This window comes from Salvelinus alpinus, chromosome 11, assembly GCF_045679555.1.
Source record: "Salvelinus alpinus chromosome 11, SLU_Salpinus.1, whole genome shotgun sequence".
Classification (NCBI taxonomy): Eukaryota; Metazoa; Chordata; class Actinopteri; order Salmoniformes; family Salmonidae; genus Salvelinus; species Salvelinus alpinus.
The window spans coordinates 28,508,627-28,524,626 of record NC_092096.1 but is presented as its reverse complement, the minus strand read 5'-3'; the positions used below and the strand labels follow the sequence as shown (position 1 = coordinate 28,524,626).

Sequence of the window (16,000 nt, the reverse complement as noted above, 5' to 3'; positions counted from 1 at the left end):
AGTGTTAAACTCACAGGACTATAAACACTCCCAGACCACTGAAGCATGTGCTGTCTATGCAAAGTGTCTTATATGTAAATCGTCTTCCTGGACAGTCAGACTTTATTAATAAATGTTGTGTGATGTAGAAACCTGATAACTATGTAATCACAGACATGATTTCTTATATAAGTGCTGAATGGGGACTGATATATTGCTTAAATACATTAGAGTTCAGGGGCCTTGCTTTAACAAAGTTAACCATTTTCACTGTAGCGTCCAAAACGTCTTTCAAGCTGCCAGGCATTCCCTTGGCAGCAAGAGCCTCTCGGTGGATGCTGCAGTGTACCCAAGTGGCGTCGGGAGCAACTGCTTGCGTTACCACTCCACTCCATTATGTCTCCCTGTCATGGCTTTTTAGCCATCAGTACAGATACCAACATGAGCAGCAGCTATGTTTGGTTACATACGGACCGTTAGTGGAATTCCCGCGAGAGAGTAACGGTTAATGTGATTGGATGTTAATTATTTGATAGGCTACCTGCATTTGGCATTGTGTTGTTATTTCGCTGAACACTAGATGGTTACATTTATTTTTGGCAGTGAAACGAGGCTACTCAGGCGAGAAAAAAACCTCATCCAAATGTATTGTTCCGTTGGAAAATATAAATGGACTGTTTTGAAAATGTGAAGAAATGTACATTTTTTTAATAAACAATTATTATTATTATTGTTTTAAAAAATGTGAACCACTTTTTTATTTGGCGTACCCCGCCGGGAATGCGCGTGTACCCCAGTTTGGGAATACCTGGTGTAGATAGTGTATGTAGACAGTGTAGATAGTGCAGTGTAGATAGTGTATGTAGATAGTGTAGTGTAGATAGTGTATGTATATGGTGTAGATAGTGTAGTATATATTATGTAATGTAGGTAATATAGTGTAGATAGTGTATGTATGTGGTGTAGTATAGATAGCAGGGTTGGGGTCAATTAATTTAAATTCCAGTCACCTCAAACCCAAACTCTAATTCAAATTCAAAATGTTCCTCATTGAAAAGCATTGAAGAGACCCGGAATTTGAGTTTTTCTATACTTCCTGAAATGAACTGGAATTGACCACAACCCTAGTAGATAGTGTATGTAGTATCTATTGTTGTGTCATGACTGAGTCCAGCATCATGTATCAAAATAGTTATAATGTTAGAAGATCACATCCATTTAAATCAGACATTTGGTTGAGGTTCATATGAGGACTTGTTTTGGGGGGCTGAAGTGATTGTAACTTTGAAGTAATGTTGAGGTCATAGCACCTTTTGTTTTACTTCTGTAGATCTTGATTTATATATGGACGGGAATTGTGTTTCAAATCATTGAATAACTTGCACATACACTTTCAGGCCATAAAACAAACTTTAAGACATAACCATAATGATGATGATGATGGTCATGTGATCTGAATGATCGCTTTCTAACCATATTGTCACATGTCACAGTTGACCTCATATAGCAACCGGTGTTCCATGTCACTGTCTCTTCCCCCTCAGCTCCTACAGTAGGTCCCAGCTGTAGCAGTACATTTACTGTGCAGTCTGACTGAGGGAGGTTTTTGTACGGCTCTGTATCACTGTGTGAACGCTGGATCACTGTTATAACTCTGACAGTAGTAATATCCTGCATCTTCAGCCTGGACTCTACTGATGGTCAGAGTGAAGTCACTATGAGATCCACTGCCACTGAATCTAGATGGAATCCCAGACTGAAGTGTTGTTGCACGGTAAATAAGGAGTTTATGAGCTCCTCCAGGTTTCTGGTGGTACCAGGCTAGTACTGGATATTTTCCATGTGCATAATACACATTACTGCTGGTTTTACAGTTCAGAGAGACTGTCTGTCCTGGGAGAACAGTTTCCTCTGTAGGAGTCTGAGTCACAGTGTACCGTCCTCTGGATTCTGAAACAGAGACATTTAAGAACTCATTATTTATGTGATAACATTTGGTCGTATAAATCTCTAATGTCTAATTTTCTCAATTTGAGGCAACATTAAGATTAAACATTTCAATAAGAAAGTGATTTTAGACCAATAAATTGTAAAACCTTACCCTGAATAAAGAACATCAATATCCACACAAAGCTCATGATGAAAGTCATTGTTGAAGTTCTGTTGTCATGAAGGACAGCTCTCAGTCATGAAGTGTTAGACTCACAGGGCTATAAACACTCCCAGACCACTGAGGCATGTGTTGCCAATGCAAAGTGTCTTATATGTAAATAGTTATCCTGGACAGTCAGACTTTATTAGTAAATGTTGTGTGATGTGATGTAGAAACATGATAACTATGTAATCACTGTCATGGTTTATGATATAAGTGCTGAATGGGGACTGATATATTGATTATAGACATCTACAAATGGAGCATATTGTTATTACTGTGTTATTAGAGCAGATAGTATCGGCTTTATGTCTCCCTCCAGTGGTCAAGATCAGTAACTGCAGTCTGTGTGTGGACTGTGATGCTGCTGACTGACTGATCTAAAGAGGAGATCTCCAGAGCTCTGACGTCTCCAGCTTTACCTGCTGCTCTCTGGAACTACCACAGTGGTGTGAGGGAGGATGTATGTGTAATGTTTAGGGGCTTTAATGTATCTGTTTGAATCATGTTGACTAAATTCTAGCTATTTGTAACACAGGTCATCTTTAGGGGTTTGGAACATTGCACATCATCTCTATTCAGATTGGTTGATGGTTTTCCTTGAGTTACTCAACAGAGTCAACATGTAGTTAATAGTCAGGAGAAACATTTAGTGATCAGTTATGATCTAAAGTCTTCTAGACACAGCTCTAGTTTGACCCTATTGTTGTTCAGCTCTACTACACACTGTGTCATTGTACTGGTTCATCTCCTCCCCTCAGCACCTGCAGTAGGTCCCAGCTGTAGCTGTACAGTCACTGTGCAGTCTGACTGAGGGAGGTTTTAGTACGACTCTGTATCACTGTGTGAACACATCACCACTGTGGTAACTCTGACAGTAGTAATCTCCTGCATCTTCAGCCTGGACTTCACTGATGGTCAGAGTGAAGTCACTACCAGATCCACTACCACTGAATCTAGATGGAGTCCCAGACTGAAGTGTTGTAGCATAGTAAATAAGGAGTTTAGGAGCTCCTCCAGGTTTCTGTTGATACCAGGCTAGAAAGTAACCACCATGCACATCACTGCTGGTTTTACAGTTCAGAGTGACTGTCTGTCCTGGGACAACAGCTTTCACTGCAGGAGTCTGTGTCACAGTGTACTGTCCTCTGGATTCTGAAACAGAGAATAAAAACATTTATATAAATGAAATATTACATATAGTAATGAATCCTTTTGAAAGAAATAGTAACATTGATATGCATGTCGATAGTGTAGGATTAATTCTTTCAAAAATGTGTAACCTTGGAAGCAGAAAACAAGTGTCCAGATGAATATGGGGATAAAAGTCATTGTGGGTTGTGGTGGGTTCTGTTGTCATGAAGGACAGCTCTCAGTCATGAAGTGTCTCTTAAACTCACAGGGCTATAAACACTACCAGAGCACTGAAGCGTGTGCTGCCAATGCAAAGTGTCCTCTCTATGCAAACTTACTTTTTTGGTCCTACTAGGAAACTGTAGTTGAAGAGGTTCTTCTTCTTCTTCTTATTTTAGTTTTTTTTTCAGACTACAACCCCCCCCCCCAAAAAGGTGTATTACTGCACTTAATTTATGTTGAAAAAAGGGAGAGAGGTGAAAATGTTCCTAAAATAAAATCAACAAATATCTATGTACTCCATAGGTCAAAGTCACCTGTCTAATCAGGTCCCTACACAGTCTCAGGGGGCTGGCAGGGAGAAACATCTTCAGACAGTATTCCCTGCAATGCTTCGGCTGTTACTTCCTGAACACCCTAAAACCTTTCAGCTGCAGATGCAATTATGTCCAGTTTCTTGGATTTCTTGTTCATTTGAGCAGTTTAATTTATCACCTGCACAATAAATGCCTCAAAATACACCTTCTACCGGATCAGTGTATCAGGATCCCTCAATGACATTCTCAGGCTCTGGGTCATCCACTGCCGTAGCTTCCTCAGCTCAACTCCTACAACTATTTCCACCTCCTCCGTGTAAGAGACCTGTTGAAGAGGTTTGTGTGAGCAGCAGCATTTTAAAGGTTAGGGCTGATTGTCCAGGCAATCATGGCCCTGATTGGTAAACTAGGTTTAACTGGGCTAAATTAGAGTCTAGCAGGGTGCTGGAAGGTTCTAGCAGGAGAGAGGTCTTGCCCTTGACAGAACCTCACATTGTTTTAGGGGCTTATAACTTTGTTATACCATCTCAATAAATATGGTTGAATCTTTGCTTGAAATTCATTACCTGACAGAGGGATCTTACAGAGACTGGGTTTTTTGTTCTGAAATGATGTGAGACACTCTTGTTGCACAGAGTCCATTTAACGTATTATGTGACATGTAAAGGCAATGTTTACATATGAACTACCGCAAAATAGGAGGAATACTAATGCAATCTGGACATATGGGTGTTATCACTTAAGGAATGATTTAACATGAGGGTGGGTGAGTTGACATTACTGTCAGCATCACTGATATATTTAGCTCACTGTATTTAAGTTCAGTCAGTGTTCCATGTCACTGTGTCTTCCCCCACAGCACCTACAGTCACACTCAACTAGTGCAGTTACTGTGAAATCTGAGAGAGGTTTTTGTACGTCTCTATATCACTGTGTGAACACCCAGGCACTTACAAGGCGTGCACACTGACAGCAGTAATCTCCTGCATCTTCAGCCTGGACTCCACTGATGGTCAGAGTGAAGTCACTCCCAGATCCACTGCCACTGATTGTAGATGGAGTCCCAGAAATAAGAGTACTTCCTCGATAAATAAGGAGACCATCTGTCCTGGTAGAACAGTTTCCACTGAAGGAGTCTGAGTCACAGTGATCTGTCCTCTGGATTCTGAAAATAATAAATACATTTCTATCCAAGAAATATCACATATAATAATCAATAGTTAGGAAAATAAATATTAACATGAATATACTGTATGTTATACCTTTGTGTAGATTCAATTATTTTTCAACAATAAATTCTGATAATGTTAACTTTGAAAGCAGAAGGCAAATGTCCAGATGAAGATGGTGATAAAAGTCATGGTTGTTGTGGGTTCTGTTGTCATGAAGGACAGCTCTCAGTCACGGAGTGTTAAACTCACAGGGATATAAATGCTGTTAGAACACTGAAGCATGTGCTGCTGTAGTTGAAGAGCTCCTCTTCTTCTTCTGGATTGGGTTGGAGGATTGCATTCAATTTAAGGGTGTATAAACTGCCACCTACTGTACTAAATTGTGAGGCCATCTTCATTACATTATCTTTATTATTCCTGTTCCTAAAAGGAAAAACTTACACACCAACTAACCCTACACCTATATACAACTATTTCATAAAAACACTGTCCCATGAACAGTGGGACAGTAATATCTGCATATATCTGCAGTAATATCTGCAGTAATATCTGGTACACCCAGGTACTTCTCTTCAGCTACCACCTACACATTAAAACCCACTACCCCATTCCACTACTTTGACCCTATCTGCTCCTGCACCATGCCAATGGCCTGGCAAGATGGGACACCACCCCTCAACACACCCTGTAACTCCGCTGAAGTGGGCCTCCTGAGTGGCGCAGCGGTCTAAGACTCTGTGTCGCAGGTTTCTAAGGCACTGCATCACAGTGCTTGAGGTGTCACTTCAGACCCGGGTTTGATCCCAGGCTGTGTCACAGCTGTGACTGTGAGACCCATGAGGCGGCGCACAATTGTACCAGTGTCGTCCGGGTTAGGGGAGGGTTTGGCCAGCCTGGATTTCCTTGATTTAGAATGTATTTACATAGAATGTATTAATATAGAATGTATTTATATAGAATGAAGTTATATGGAATGTATTTATTTAGAATGTATTTATTTAGAAGTCCTTTAATATTTATTTAGTCCTATCGTGTGCTGTGTTTTGATTTAATTCTTATTTACTTGTTTGATTGACTTCCTTTGAATTGGTTAACTCCTTTTGAGTGCTCTTCTCATTGAGTGAATGAGGGAATGAGTGTGTTAGTTAGGGACCTGAGCCACGCCCCCCACACCTGAGGAGTATTGGGGTTAATGAGCTGCCCTGCACAAAGGCAGCTCTCAGACAATGTTCAGGACATTCAAGCCAGCAGCGGGAGAGGACAGGTGCCCCAGGCTGTGGTCCACCACACAACTACCACTGCTGTGTCTGGGGAGAAGAGACTGGATGAGTGTGACACTGCTCGGGAAGAGCCGAACGGAACGACCCTGCTTGGGATGAAGAGCCAAACAATGTGTGAGTGTGTACCAATGGTTTCCAGTATGATGACTACTGATGAAGTGAGACCCACGAGGCGGCGCACAATTGACCCAGTGTCGTCCGGGTTGGGGAGGGTTTGGCCGGCCGGGATTTCCTTGTCCCATCGCGCTCTAGCAACTCCTTGTGGCGGGCCGGGCGACTGCCAGCCGACTTCGGTCGCCAGCTGTTACGGTGTTTCCGTGATGACACGTTGGTGTGGCTAGCTTCCGGGTTAAGCGAAGAGTGTGTCAAGGAGCAGTGCGGCTTCGCAGGGTTGTGTTTTGGAGGACGCATGGCTCTCGACCTTTGAGTCCATAGGGGAGTTGCAGCGATCGGACAAGACTGTAACTTCCACTTGGATATCACAAAATTAGCGACAACAAATATAATAATAACTCTTCTGAAGTCTACTCTCGTATACCCAAATACTTCTCTGCAGCTGCCACCACAAAATATTTTCTCTGTGATTTACGTTCCGTTTCTGTGGTATAGTTGATAACTGATGTTATGAACGCTAAGAGGACAACCTTACTAAAACATAACTCACATGTTGCTCTATCCCTCTGTGCTGGCACACATCATCTATTATCAGGATACCTCACCTATTGTATTATACTAGTAATGCAGTACTATGAGTCCCTTTTGCATTATACTAGTAATGCAGTACTATGAGTCCCTACTGCGTTATACTAGTAGTTCAGTTTGATCAGTTCCTGTTGTGCATATATATATATATATACTAGTACTATCAGTCCCTATTTTATTATACCCATACTTCAGTACTATCAGTCCTTGTTGTATTATACTAGTACTTCAGTACTATCAGTCCCTGTTGTGTGTATATATATATATATACTAGTACTATCAGGGTGGTACTGAGAGTGCTCTGCAGGAAGGTTCTCACTCTTGTGTGAAGGAGGTTTTTGTACGGCGACTTCACCAGAATGAATCACTGTGGTGGACTTTTGGAAGCGGCACAAAACTGGTGCTGATAAAAAAGACATTTAATCACGCTACTGAACAACGTTATGATATGTTATCATCTTCTCCAGAAAAAATACTGAGGCTATATGTTTTTAGAGATTTCTGTGGTACATATGGAGATTGTATCTAGGGGGGATGATGTTGATGTAACATCACCACAATTTTCTTTACTTCTCTACATCTTGTTTTGCATATTGGACTTGTATTATTCAAATATATTTCACTTTTTAGTAGGCTCTTATCATTAGAATGTATTTTATCCTGATTGTGCTTTATTTAATATAGTAAAACAGCAAGTGTTTACTCAGATCCCTAATGTACAGCAACTTTTATGTCACACCACCATTATATTGTTATTCTGATGATGATCAGATATAATGAACTGTCTGTTCACTCATGCTTGGTCTCTCATATAAGTTCCTCTAATCAGTTAGTGAATACTTCCTCTGGTAGTGTAGTCTGTCCTCTGTGACTTTACCACCACTGTTAAATGTGAGATCAACATGTTTAATAAAGGAATATATTAGGAGAAGACTAGGAGAACCTGATACACAGAGGAAGGAAAAATGACTCATATCTGGATTTTAGACACAATTCCATTTTTTTTATTGATCTATAAACAGCTTATATGAAGTGTTTTGTTCTACCTGGAAGATGTTAAAGTGTATCTGTGTTGATTCTGATTCTGTATGAGTGATCTTCACTGTATGACTAGTAACTCTAGTTATTTAAACACGTTATACTTGTTTGGTTTGTAAATCTGCTGTATCATATTACTTTAGTGTTTCTCCACATATTCTAAACAATCTAACTTTAACATTCATATTTAGAAGGCATTTCCAATTCACTTTATTTTGTTGTGTCCTTTGCTGAAGATAATCTCTTACTGTAGCTGTACTTGATGGAGTTACTTAGTTGATGTGATCTGTTTGTTCCAGGTAACAGTTCCCCCACCCTCACCGTCCTGCCCCCCTCTAGTGAGGAGCTGTCCAGTACAACAACAGCCACACTGACATGTTTGGCCAACAAGGGTTTCCCCTCAGACTGGACCTTGAGCTGGAAAGTGGACGGGTCCAGCAAGAAGCAGGAGGACAGTTGCAGGTTCCTGGAAAAGGATGGTCTGTACAGCTGGAGCAGCACCCTGACTCTCACTGGCCAGGAGTGGACCAAGGCAGGAGAGGTGACCTGTGAAGCCCAGCAGAAATCCCAGACTCCAGTCACCAAGACCCTAAGGAGGGCTGACTGTTCTGGGTAGAACCCCTCAGTCACACACTCCTGTGGAGAGAGGCTGCTGGTTCCTCTGCTTTGACTCTGTTCTGAGATCAGATGTTCTCTGTCTTATTGATCACATGTAGACTAACAGAGGGCTTTGCTTGAGTTCATGTGTCAATCATCTCTGTAGACTGAGGTTGTTTCAGTGTTAGATTTGATGAGTTCTGTTTTATTACTATCAGATACTGTAGGAATGTTTGCTTTGATGAAAATAAAGATTTCGCTTTGGAACAAATATTTTAATTGTCTCTTTGAATAATTAGACTTTAGTTGTACATGTTGAATGATGTAGACATATATTAATGAAGCCTGATTCACAGTTTCTTTTAAAACTATCAGACCTAAATGTCATTGCTTAGTAATTTATGTTCTAACTGCGTTGTCATCAACCAGTAGTTTATTGTAAGGGATGGATCGAAATGTGCAGAATTTGTACCTGGTGGAAAATGGGTTCATGCTTTTTCAATTTAACTCAAGGGAAGGGTTTAGTTTAGTTTTTTCAATTTAGTCCAGGGGAGGGTCATGTAATTTGCATTTCATGAAATGTGTGTATTTCTCAGTGTTTTAGAATTAGTTGCTTATTAGGCTATACAGTATATCGATGTGTATCCGATGCCGCCCCTGATAATCAAGTGCGCCTATAGGCTATTTAGTGTGTTCTCAATCAAATGATCCCTAGCCTAGAGGCTATAGGCTACGAAGTGTATGCTCAGAGAAGCACAGTGCAAAGTTCTATTTCTAAGATAGCTGTTGGGATGGTGTAAATAAAACTATGCTGCATTACACATCGCAATGGATATTTCAAACCTGAGCCCCGGCCTTCTCTATGCTTGCTGATGAAAAACGTGTTGTGTGCTGGCTAACCAATGGCTGTGCTGTGTAGGCCTATGGTTACAGTTCAGGAGGAGAGTCAAAGGCTTCTTCTGAAAGCAATTTTTGATTAGACCTAGTCAGTGGTATAAAGTACTTAAGAAAAAATACTTTAAAGTACTACTTAAGTAGTTTTTGGCGGTATCTGTACTTTACTTTACTTTTTATATTTATGGCAACTTTTACTTTTACTTCACTACATTCCTAAAGAACATAATGTCCTTTTTACTCCATACATTTTCCCTGACACAAAAAGTACTCCAATTCACACAGTTATCAAAAGAACATCTCTTGTCATCCCTACTGCCTCTGACCAGGCGGGTCAAAAAATAAATAAGTAAAAGGGAAAGTCACCCAGTAAAATATTATATTGCGTGCAGACTAGCCTATACCCTATGTTCTGTTCAGTTTGATAAGGACAGCGCAAATATTGGAAGGAGGACTGGAAGTCAACTTTGATTTTATTAAAAACATGTTTCTTGCCCATCATGTAGGCTATTCATAAGAGTTATTGACCTCACAATAATCCAGATTCAAGTCATTGACATTGTGCTGAAACTTGAAGCAGCAGTCGCGGCACAATAGTCAGACAGCTCATGGTGCTGAAAGTAGGCAAATTCAAGTAGAATTCAAGTATTAATTTCAATGTCTTCATTTCAATTAGTCTTTACTAACAACAAGAGGGCTTTGTGTTGATGCCTATTTCGTCCTATTTAAGAAATAAGATGTAGGTCTATCCGTTTGACCAGTGAAATTAGGCTATAGGCTGCAATATCCATAGATTTGTCGGTCAATTCCTCGACCCACCATGCACGCTTTAAATAGCCTACAATCTTAGAATCTTTTTTTCCAAAATGGTTATTCTGCTGTCCCCATAGGATAACCCTTTTTGGTTTCATGTAGAACCCTCTGTGGAAATGAGTTTACAAAAAGGTTCTACCTAAAACCAAAAAGGGTTATTCAAAAGGTTATCCTATGTGGACAGCCGAAGAACCCTTTTTAGGTTCTAGATAGCATATTTTTTTCTAAGAGTGTTGTCTACCTCATGTCAGTGAAGGGCTATTAGGGGGCATGAGAGGGTACGCCATATGCCTACCTTTTATTAAAGTAAATTGCAAAAAGCACAGGCCTACCAATTGTTAGTTTAAGTTTTGATGAAAATAAAAAATCTATAAAGTGATCTATGACAGCTCTTTGGTCAGCGATGCTTTATGCTAGAAACAAGCTGAGAAATTGACTTTGCTTGGGAAGTAATACAATTCTGTCACTATCGATTGATTAAACTATGAACATTCTGTACATTAGAAGATGTTTAAACTCAGACAGCTTTTAGGGAAACACTTGTAACCTTCCTTCATTGAGTTAAGCCATGGAAGAACAGTAGCCAGCAGTTAAAGCTTACATTTTGCTACGTCGGAAGACCTACTCAGTCTGGGATGGAAAGGCCAACTTTTGAAATTACCGTGCTCAGATTCCAAATTATATCTCAGATTGAATTATTTGCATTACAGGGACAGTTTTGTTGCAAACAAGATGTGATTTGGCATAGAGAAACATGATAAAATGCACACATAAGAATATCTCTCTGTCATTTTATAGTCTGTCATTTTGGTAATTTGTATGGTATTAAAAAAACATTCTGCTAATATGTAAAATGATGTAGAATTGCATGCAATTTTTATAAAAGGCAAATTTTTCTCTGACCTGCAAATACCATGCAATGCTTTTATTATAAAGATCTTTCTCCCCCTACTCTTGTCCACAACCTTCTGGCCTTCAGCCATGTGCGTTATCAACATTCCTGCGTTGCCATGGAGGCCTGATGCTTACAGGGCGAAGAGCACTTTATAAAACTGCACATCTAAAGCTCTGGTCTGTTCAAGAAACGAGGGTAAACGGTAGGCATATTCCCTGCTATCCACTTTATGTTTTAATTATTATTTTGGGTAAAGGGGAGGGTCACTTGTTTAATTTTCAAGCGTTCAGTGAGGGTCATCCATTTTCGTTTTAGAGACGTCCAATTTTCTCCATGTAAGCATAACTTTCCCTCCCTAACACAAGATAATAATAACATTTTCGCAGATTAACAGGTGAGGTCTAGCAACATGTAGTAGATCATAGTCCTTGTTCAGTTTTTGACCCAGTTGACTTCTAGACTTTTACAGACAGTGAGCTAATGCTATTGAATATTTGATGTATATCTTGGACTCTTAACAATGTGATGATCACACCTGCATTAAGCTACATTTGATTGAAAAGTTGTCCACATAACATTAAAAGTATCACATCTTCACGATAGTCATAGAGTCTTCTCTACCTCCAATCGCCTGGGAAAAGAGTGAACATCTGGTGACATTAGAGCTCTATTCTGGGACAAGCAGAACCACCCAGCTCTGTCTATGTAAATTTTAGTTTCACTCCCACAGCATCCAGTCTAGCAGATGAACAGTTTCACTGTCTGAAATACCCTGGACTGGGCCAGATGTGAGGGAGTGACTGGTTTTAACCTCTGTAGTGGATTCAGGGAGGGAGACATAACAGATATGCCACCATGTAATTAATGACAGATAAAATGAAAATTATACCTTATGTAAACTCAGCAAAAAAAGAAACGTCCCTTTTTCAGGACCCTGACTTTCAAAGATAATTCGTAAAAATGCAAATAACTTCACAGATCTTCATTGTAAAGGGTTTAAACACTGTTTCCCATGCTTGTTCAATTAAACATAAACAATTAATGAACATGCACCTGTGGAACGGTCGTTAAGATACTAACAGCTTACAGACGGTAGGCAGTTAAAGTCACAGTTCTGAAAACTTAGGACACTAAAAAAGCCTTTCTACTAACTCTGAAAAACAGCAAAAGAAATATGCCTAGGGTCCCTGCTCATCTGCGTGAGCGTGCCTTAGGCATGCTGCGTATAGGCATGAGGATGTGGCCAGGGCAATAAATTGCAATGTCCGTACTGTGAGACGCCTAAGACAGCACTACAGGGACACAGGACGGACAGCTGATTGTCCTCGCAGTGGCAGACCACGTGTAACAACACCTGCACAGGATCGGTACATCCGAACATCACACCTGCGGGGAAAGAACAGCTGCCCGAGTTACACCAGGAACGCACAATCCCTCCATCAGTGCTCAGACTGTCCACAATAGGCTGAGAGAGGCTGGACTGAGGGCTTGTAGGCCTGTTGTAAGGCAGGTCCTCACCAGACATCACCGGCAACAACGTCGCCTATGGGCACAAACCCACCGTCGCTGGACCAGACAGGACTGGCAAAAAGTGCTCTTCACTAACGAGTCATGGTTTTGTATCACCAGGGGTGATGGTCGGATTCGCGTTTATCGTCGAAGGAATGAGCGTTACACCGAGGCCTGTACTCTGGAGCGAGATCGATTTGGAGTTGGAGGGTCCGTCATGGTCTGGGGCGGTGTGTCACAGCATCATCGGACTGAGCTTGTTGTCATTGCAGGCAATCTCAACTCTGTGCGTTACAGGGAAGATATCCTCCTCCCTCATGTGGTACCCTTCCTGCAGGCTCATCCTGACATGATCCTCCAGCATGACAATGCCACTAGCCATACTGCTCATTCTGTGCGTGATTTCCTGCAAGACAGGAATGTCAGTGTTCTGTCCCGGCCAGCAAAGAGCCCGGATCTCAATCCAATTGAGCACGTCTGGGATCTGTTGAATCGGAGGGTGAGGGCTAGGGCCATTCCCCCCAGAAATGTCCGGGAACTTGCAGGTGCCTTGGTGGAAGAGTGGGGTAAGATCTCACAGCAGAACTGGCAAATCTGGTGCAGCATGAGGAGGAGATGCACTGCAGTACTTAATGCAGCTGGTGGCCACACCAGATACTGACTGCTACTTTTGATTTTGACCTGCCCTTTGATCAGGGACACAATATTCCATTTATTTTAGTCACATGTCTGTGGAACTTGTTCAGTTTATGTCTCAGTTGTTGAATCTTGTTATGTTCATTCAAATATTTACACATGTTAAGTTTGCTGAAAATAAATGCATTTGACAGTGAGAGGACGTTTCTTTTTTTGCTGAGTTTAGATACTGTATGTAGTGTATATGTGTCTTATGTTTGAGCCCAGCATGATTTCTCATTCACAGATCTAACAGTCAGTATCCCGCTCATGAAAATAGTTAATATAATGTTAGAAGATCACATCCAATTAAATCAGACATTTGGTTGAGGTTCATATGAGGACTTGTTTTGGGGGGCTGAAGTGATTGTAACTTTGAAGTAATGTTGAAGTCATAGCACCTTTTGTTTTACTTCTGTACATCTTGCTTTGCATATGGAAAGTAATTGTGTTTCAAAACTTCAAAAACTTGTATATATTCCAAAAGGCCATGACAAAAACTATAAGTCATAACCATGATGATGATGATGAGGATGGTCATGTGATCTGAATGATTGCTTTCTATTTATGTCACATGTCACAGTTGACCTCCTCTAGTGACCAGTGTTCCATGTCACTGTCTCGTCCCCCTCAGCACCTGCAGTAGGTCCCAGCTGTAGCAGTACAGTCACTGTGCAGTCTGACTGAGGGAGGTTTTTGTACGACTCTGTATCACTGTGTGAACACTCCACCACTGTGGTAACTCTGACAGTAGTAATCTCCTGCATCTTCAGACTGGACTCCACTGATGGTCAGAGTGAAGTCACTATGAGAGCCACTGCCACTGAATCTAGATGGAGTCCCAGACTGACGTTGGTTTGAAGAGTGCATCAGGAGTTTAGGAGCTCCTCCAGGTTTCTGGTGGTACCAGGCCATACAGGTGTAATCACCACGACATGCATCTGCTACATTTGCACTGGTTTTACAGTTTATAATAACTGGCAGTCCTTGGAGAACAGTTTTCACTGCAGGAGTCTGAGTCACAGTGACCTGTCCTCTGGATTCTGAAACAGAGACATTTAAGAATATTGTATTTCAAACATGTTTTTGTCTGAATTTTAATTAGTCTCCTTCTGTCAAAGTTAATATTTAGATTACATACTTCGATAACAAAGTTCATTTTGGAGCATTAAATTCAAAAATCTTACCCTGAATTAAGAAAGTCAGTATCCACACAAAGCTCATGATGAAAGTCATCGTTGAAGTTCTGTTGTCATGAAGGACAGCTCTCAGTCATGAAGTGTTAAACTCACAGGACTATAAACACTACCAGAGCACTGAAGCATGTGCTGTCTATGCAAATAGTCTTATACTGTATGTAAATAGTCTTCCTGGACAGTCAGACTATTAGTAAATGTTGTGTGATGTAGAAACATGATAGCTATGTAATAATTGACATGGTTTTAGATTTAAGTGCTCTAAGTGCTTTAATTATAGACATCTACAAATGGAGCATATTGTTATTACTGTGTTATTAGACCAGATGGTATCTGCTTTATGTCTCCCTCCAGTGGTCAGGCTCAGTAACTGCAGTCTGTGTGTGGACTGTGATGCTGCTGACTGACTGATCTAAAGAGGAGATCTCCAGAGCTCTGACGTCTCCAGCTTCACCTGCTGCTCTCTGGAACTACCACAGTGGTGTGAGGGAGGATGTATGGGTAATGTTTAGGGGCTTTAATATATCTGTTTGAATCATGTTGACTAAATTCTAGCTATTCAAAACACAAGTCATCTTTAGGGGTTTGGATCATTGCACATCATCTCTATCCAGATTGGTTGATGGTTTTCCTTGAGTTACTCAACAGAGTCAACATGTAGTTAATGTTCAGGAGAAACATTTAGTGATCAGTTATGATCTAAGGTCTTCTAGACACAGCTCTAGTTTGACTCTATTGTTGTTCAGCTCTACTACACACTGTGTCATTGTACTGGATCATCTCCTCCCCTCAGCACCTGCAGTAGGTCCCAGCTGTAGTAGTACAGTCACTGTGCAGTCTGACTGAGGGAGGTTTTAGTACGGCTCTGTGTCACTGTGTGAACACTGGACCACTGTGTAAACTCTGACAGTAGTAATCTCCTGCATCTTCAGCCTGGACTCTACTGATGGTCAGAGTGAAGTCACTCCCAGATCCACTGCCACTGAATCTAGATGGAGTCCCAGACTGAAGTCTGTTTGAAGAGTACATCAGGAGTTTAGGAGCTCCTCCAGGTTTCTGTTGGTACCAGGCCATACAGTAATAATACCCAGTACAACCAAAAGATACAGTCACACTGGTTTTGCAGTTTATAATAACTGTCTGTTCTGGGAGAACAGTTTTCATTGTAGGAGTCTGAGTCACAGTGACCATTTAAGAATGTTTTGAAATGTGTTTGTTTTATTTACATTTTCATGAATCTCAATCTGTCGAGGCAATTTAGATTTAATATGTTGATAAGAAAAATCATTTGCAGATCATGATATTCAATAGTCTTACCCTGAATTAAAAACATCAATATCCACAAGAAGCTCATGGTAAAAGTCATCGTTGAAGTTCTGTTGTCATGAAGGACAGCTCTGTCATGAAGTGTTAAACTCACAGGGCTAT

The 16,000-nt window shown here is 40.8% G+C and overlaps 3 long non-coding RNA genes and 1 gene segment (V, D, J or C); 2 read left to right on the top strand and 2 right to left on the bottom strand.

Annotated features, from left to right (window-relative positions):
- Positions 1-1,375: 1,375 nt before the first annotated feature.
- Positions 1,376-2,486, bottom strand: LOC139533855 (uncharacterized). Its single transcript, XR_011666866.1, has 2 exons — positions 2,081-2,486; positions 1,376-1,929 (listed from the first exon to the last, which is right to left on the bottom strand). It is a non-coding gene; the product is annotated as an uncharacterized lncRNA (long non-coding RNA).
- Positions 2,487-2,601: 115 nt separating this feature from the next.
- LOC139533853 (uncharacterized) lies at positions 2,602-14,695 on the bottom strand. 2 transcript variants are annotated; one of them, XR_011666864.1, is made up of 3 exons: positions 14,564-14,695; positions 14,014-14,419; positions 2,602-2,895 (listed from the first exon to the last, which is right to left on the bottom strand). It is a non-coding gene; the product is annotated as an uncharacterized lncRNA (long non-coding RNA). The 2 variants fall into 2 exon arrangements; XR_011666863.1 differs by lacking the exon at positions 2,602-2,895 and having other exon boundaries at positions 13,828-14,419.
- On the top strand, positions 6,151-8,861 carry LOC139533849 (Ig kappa-b4 chain C region-like). The segment is given in 2 exon segments: positions 6,151-6,367; positions 8,293-8,861. Coding segments are annotated over 2 exon segments (519 nt in total).
- LOC139533856 (uncharacterized) lies at positions 12,390-13,534 on the top strand. The gene is made up of 2 exons (XR_011666867.1): positions 12,390-12,522; positions 12,893-13,534. It is a non-coding gene; the product is annotated as an uncharacterized lncRNA (long non-coding RNA).
- Positions 14,696-16,000: the final 1,305 nt, after the last annotated feature.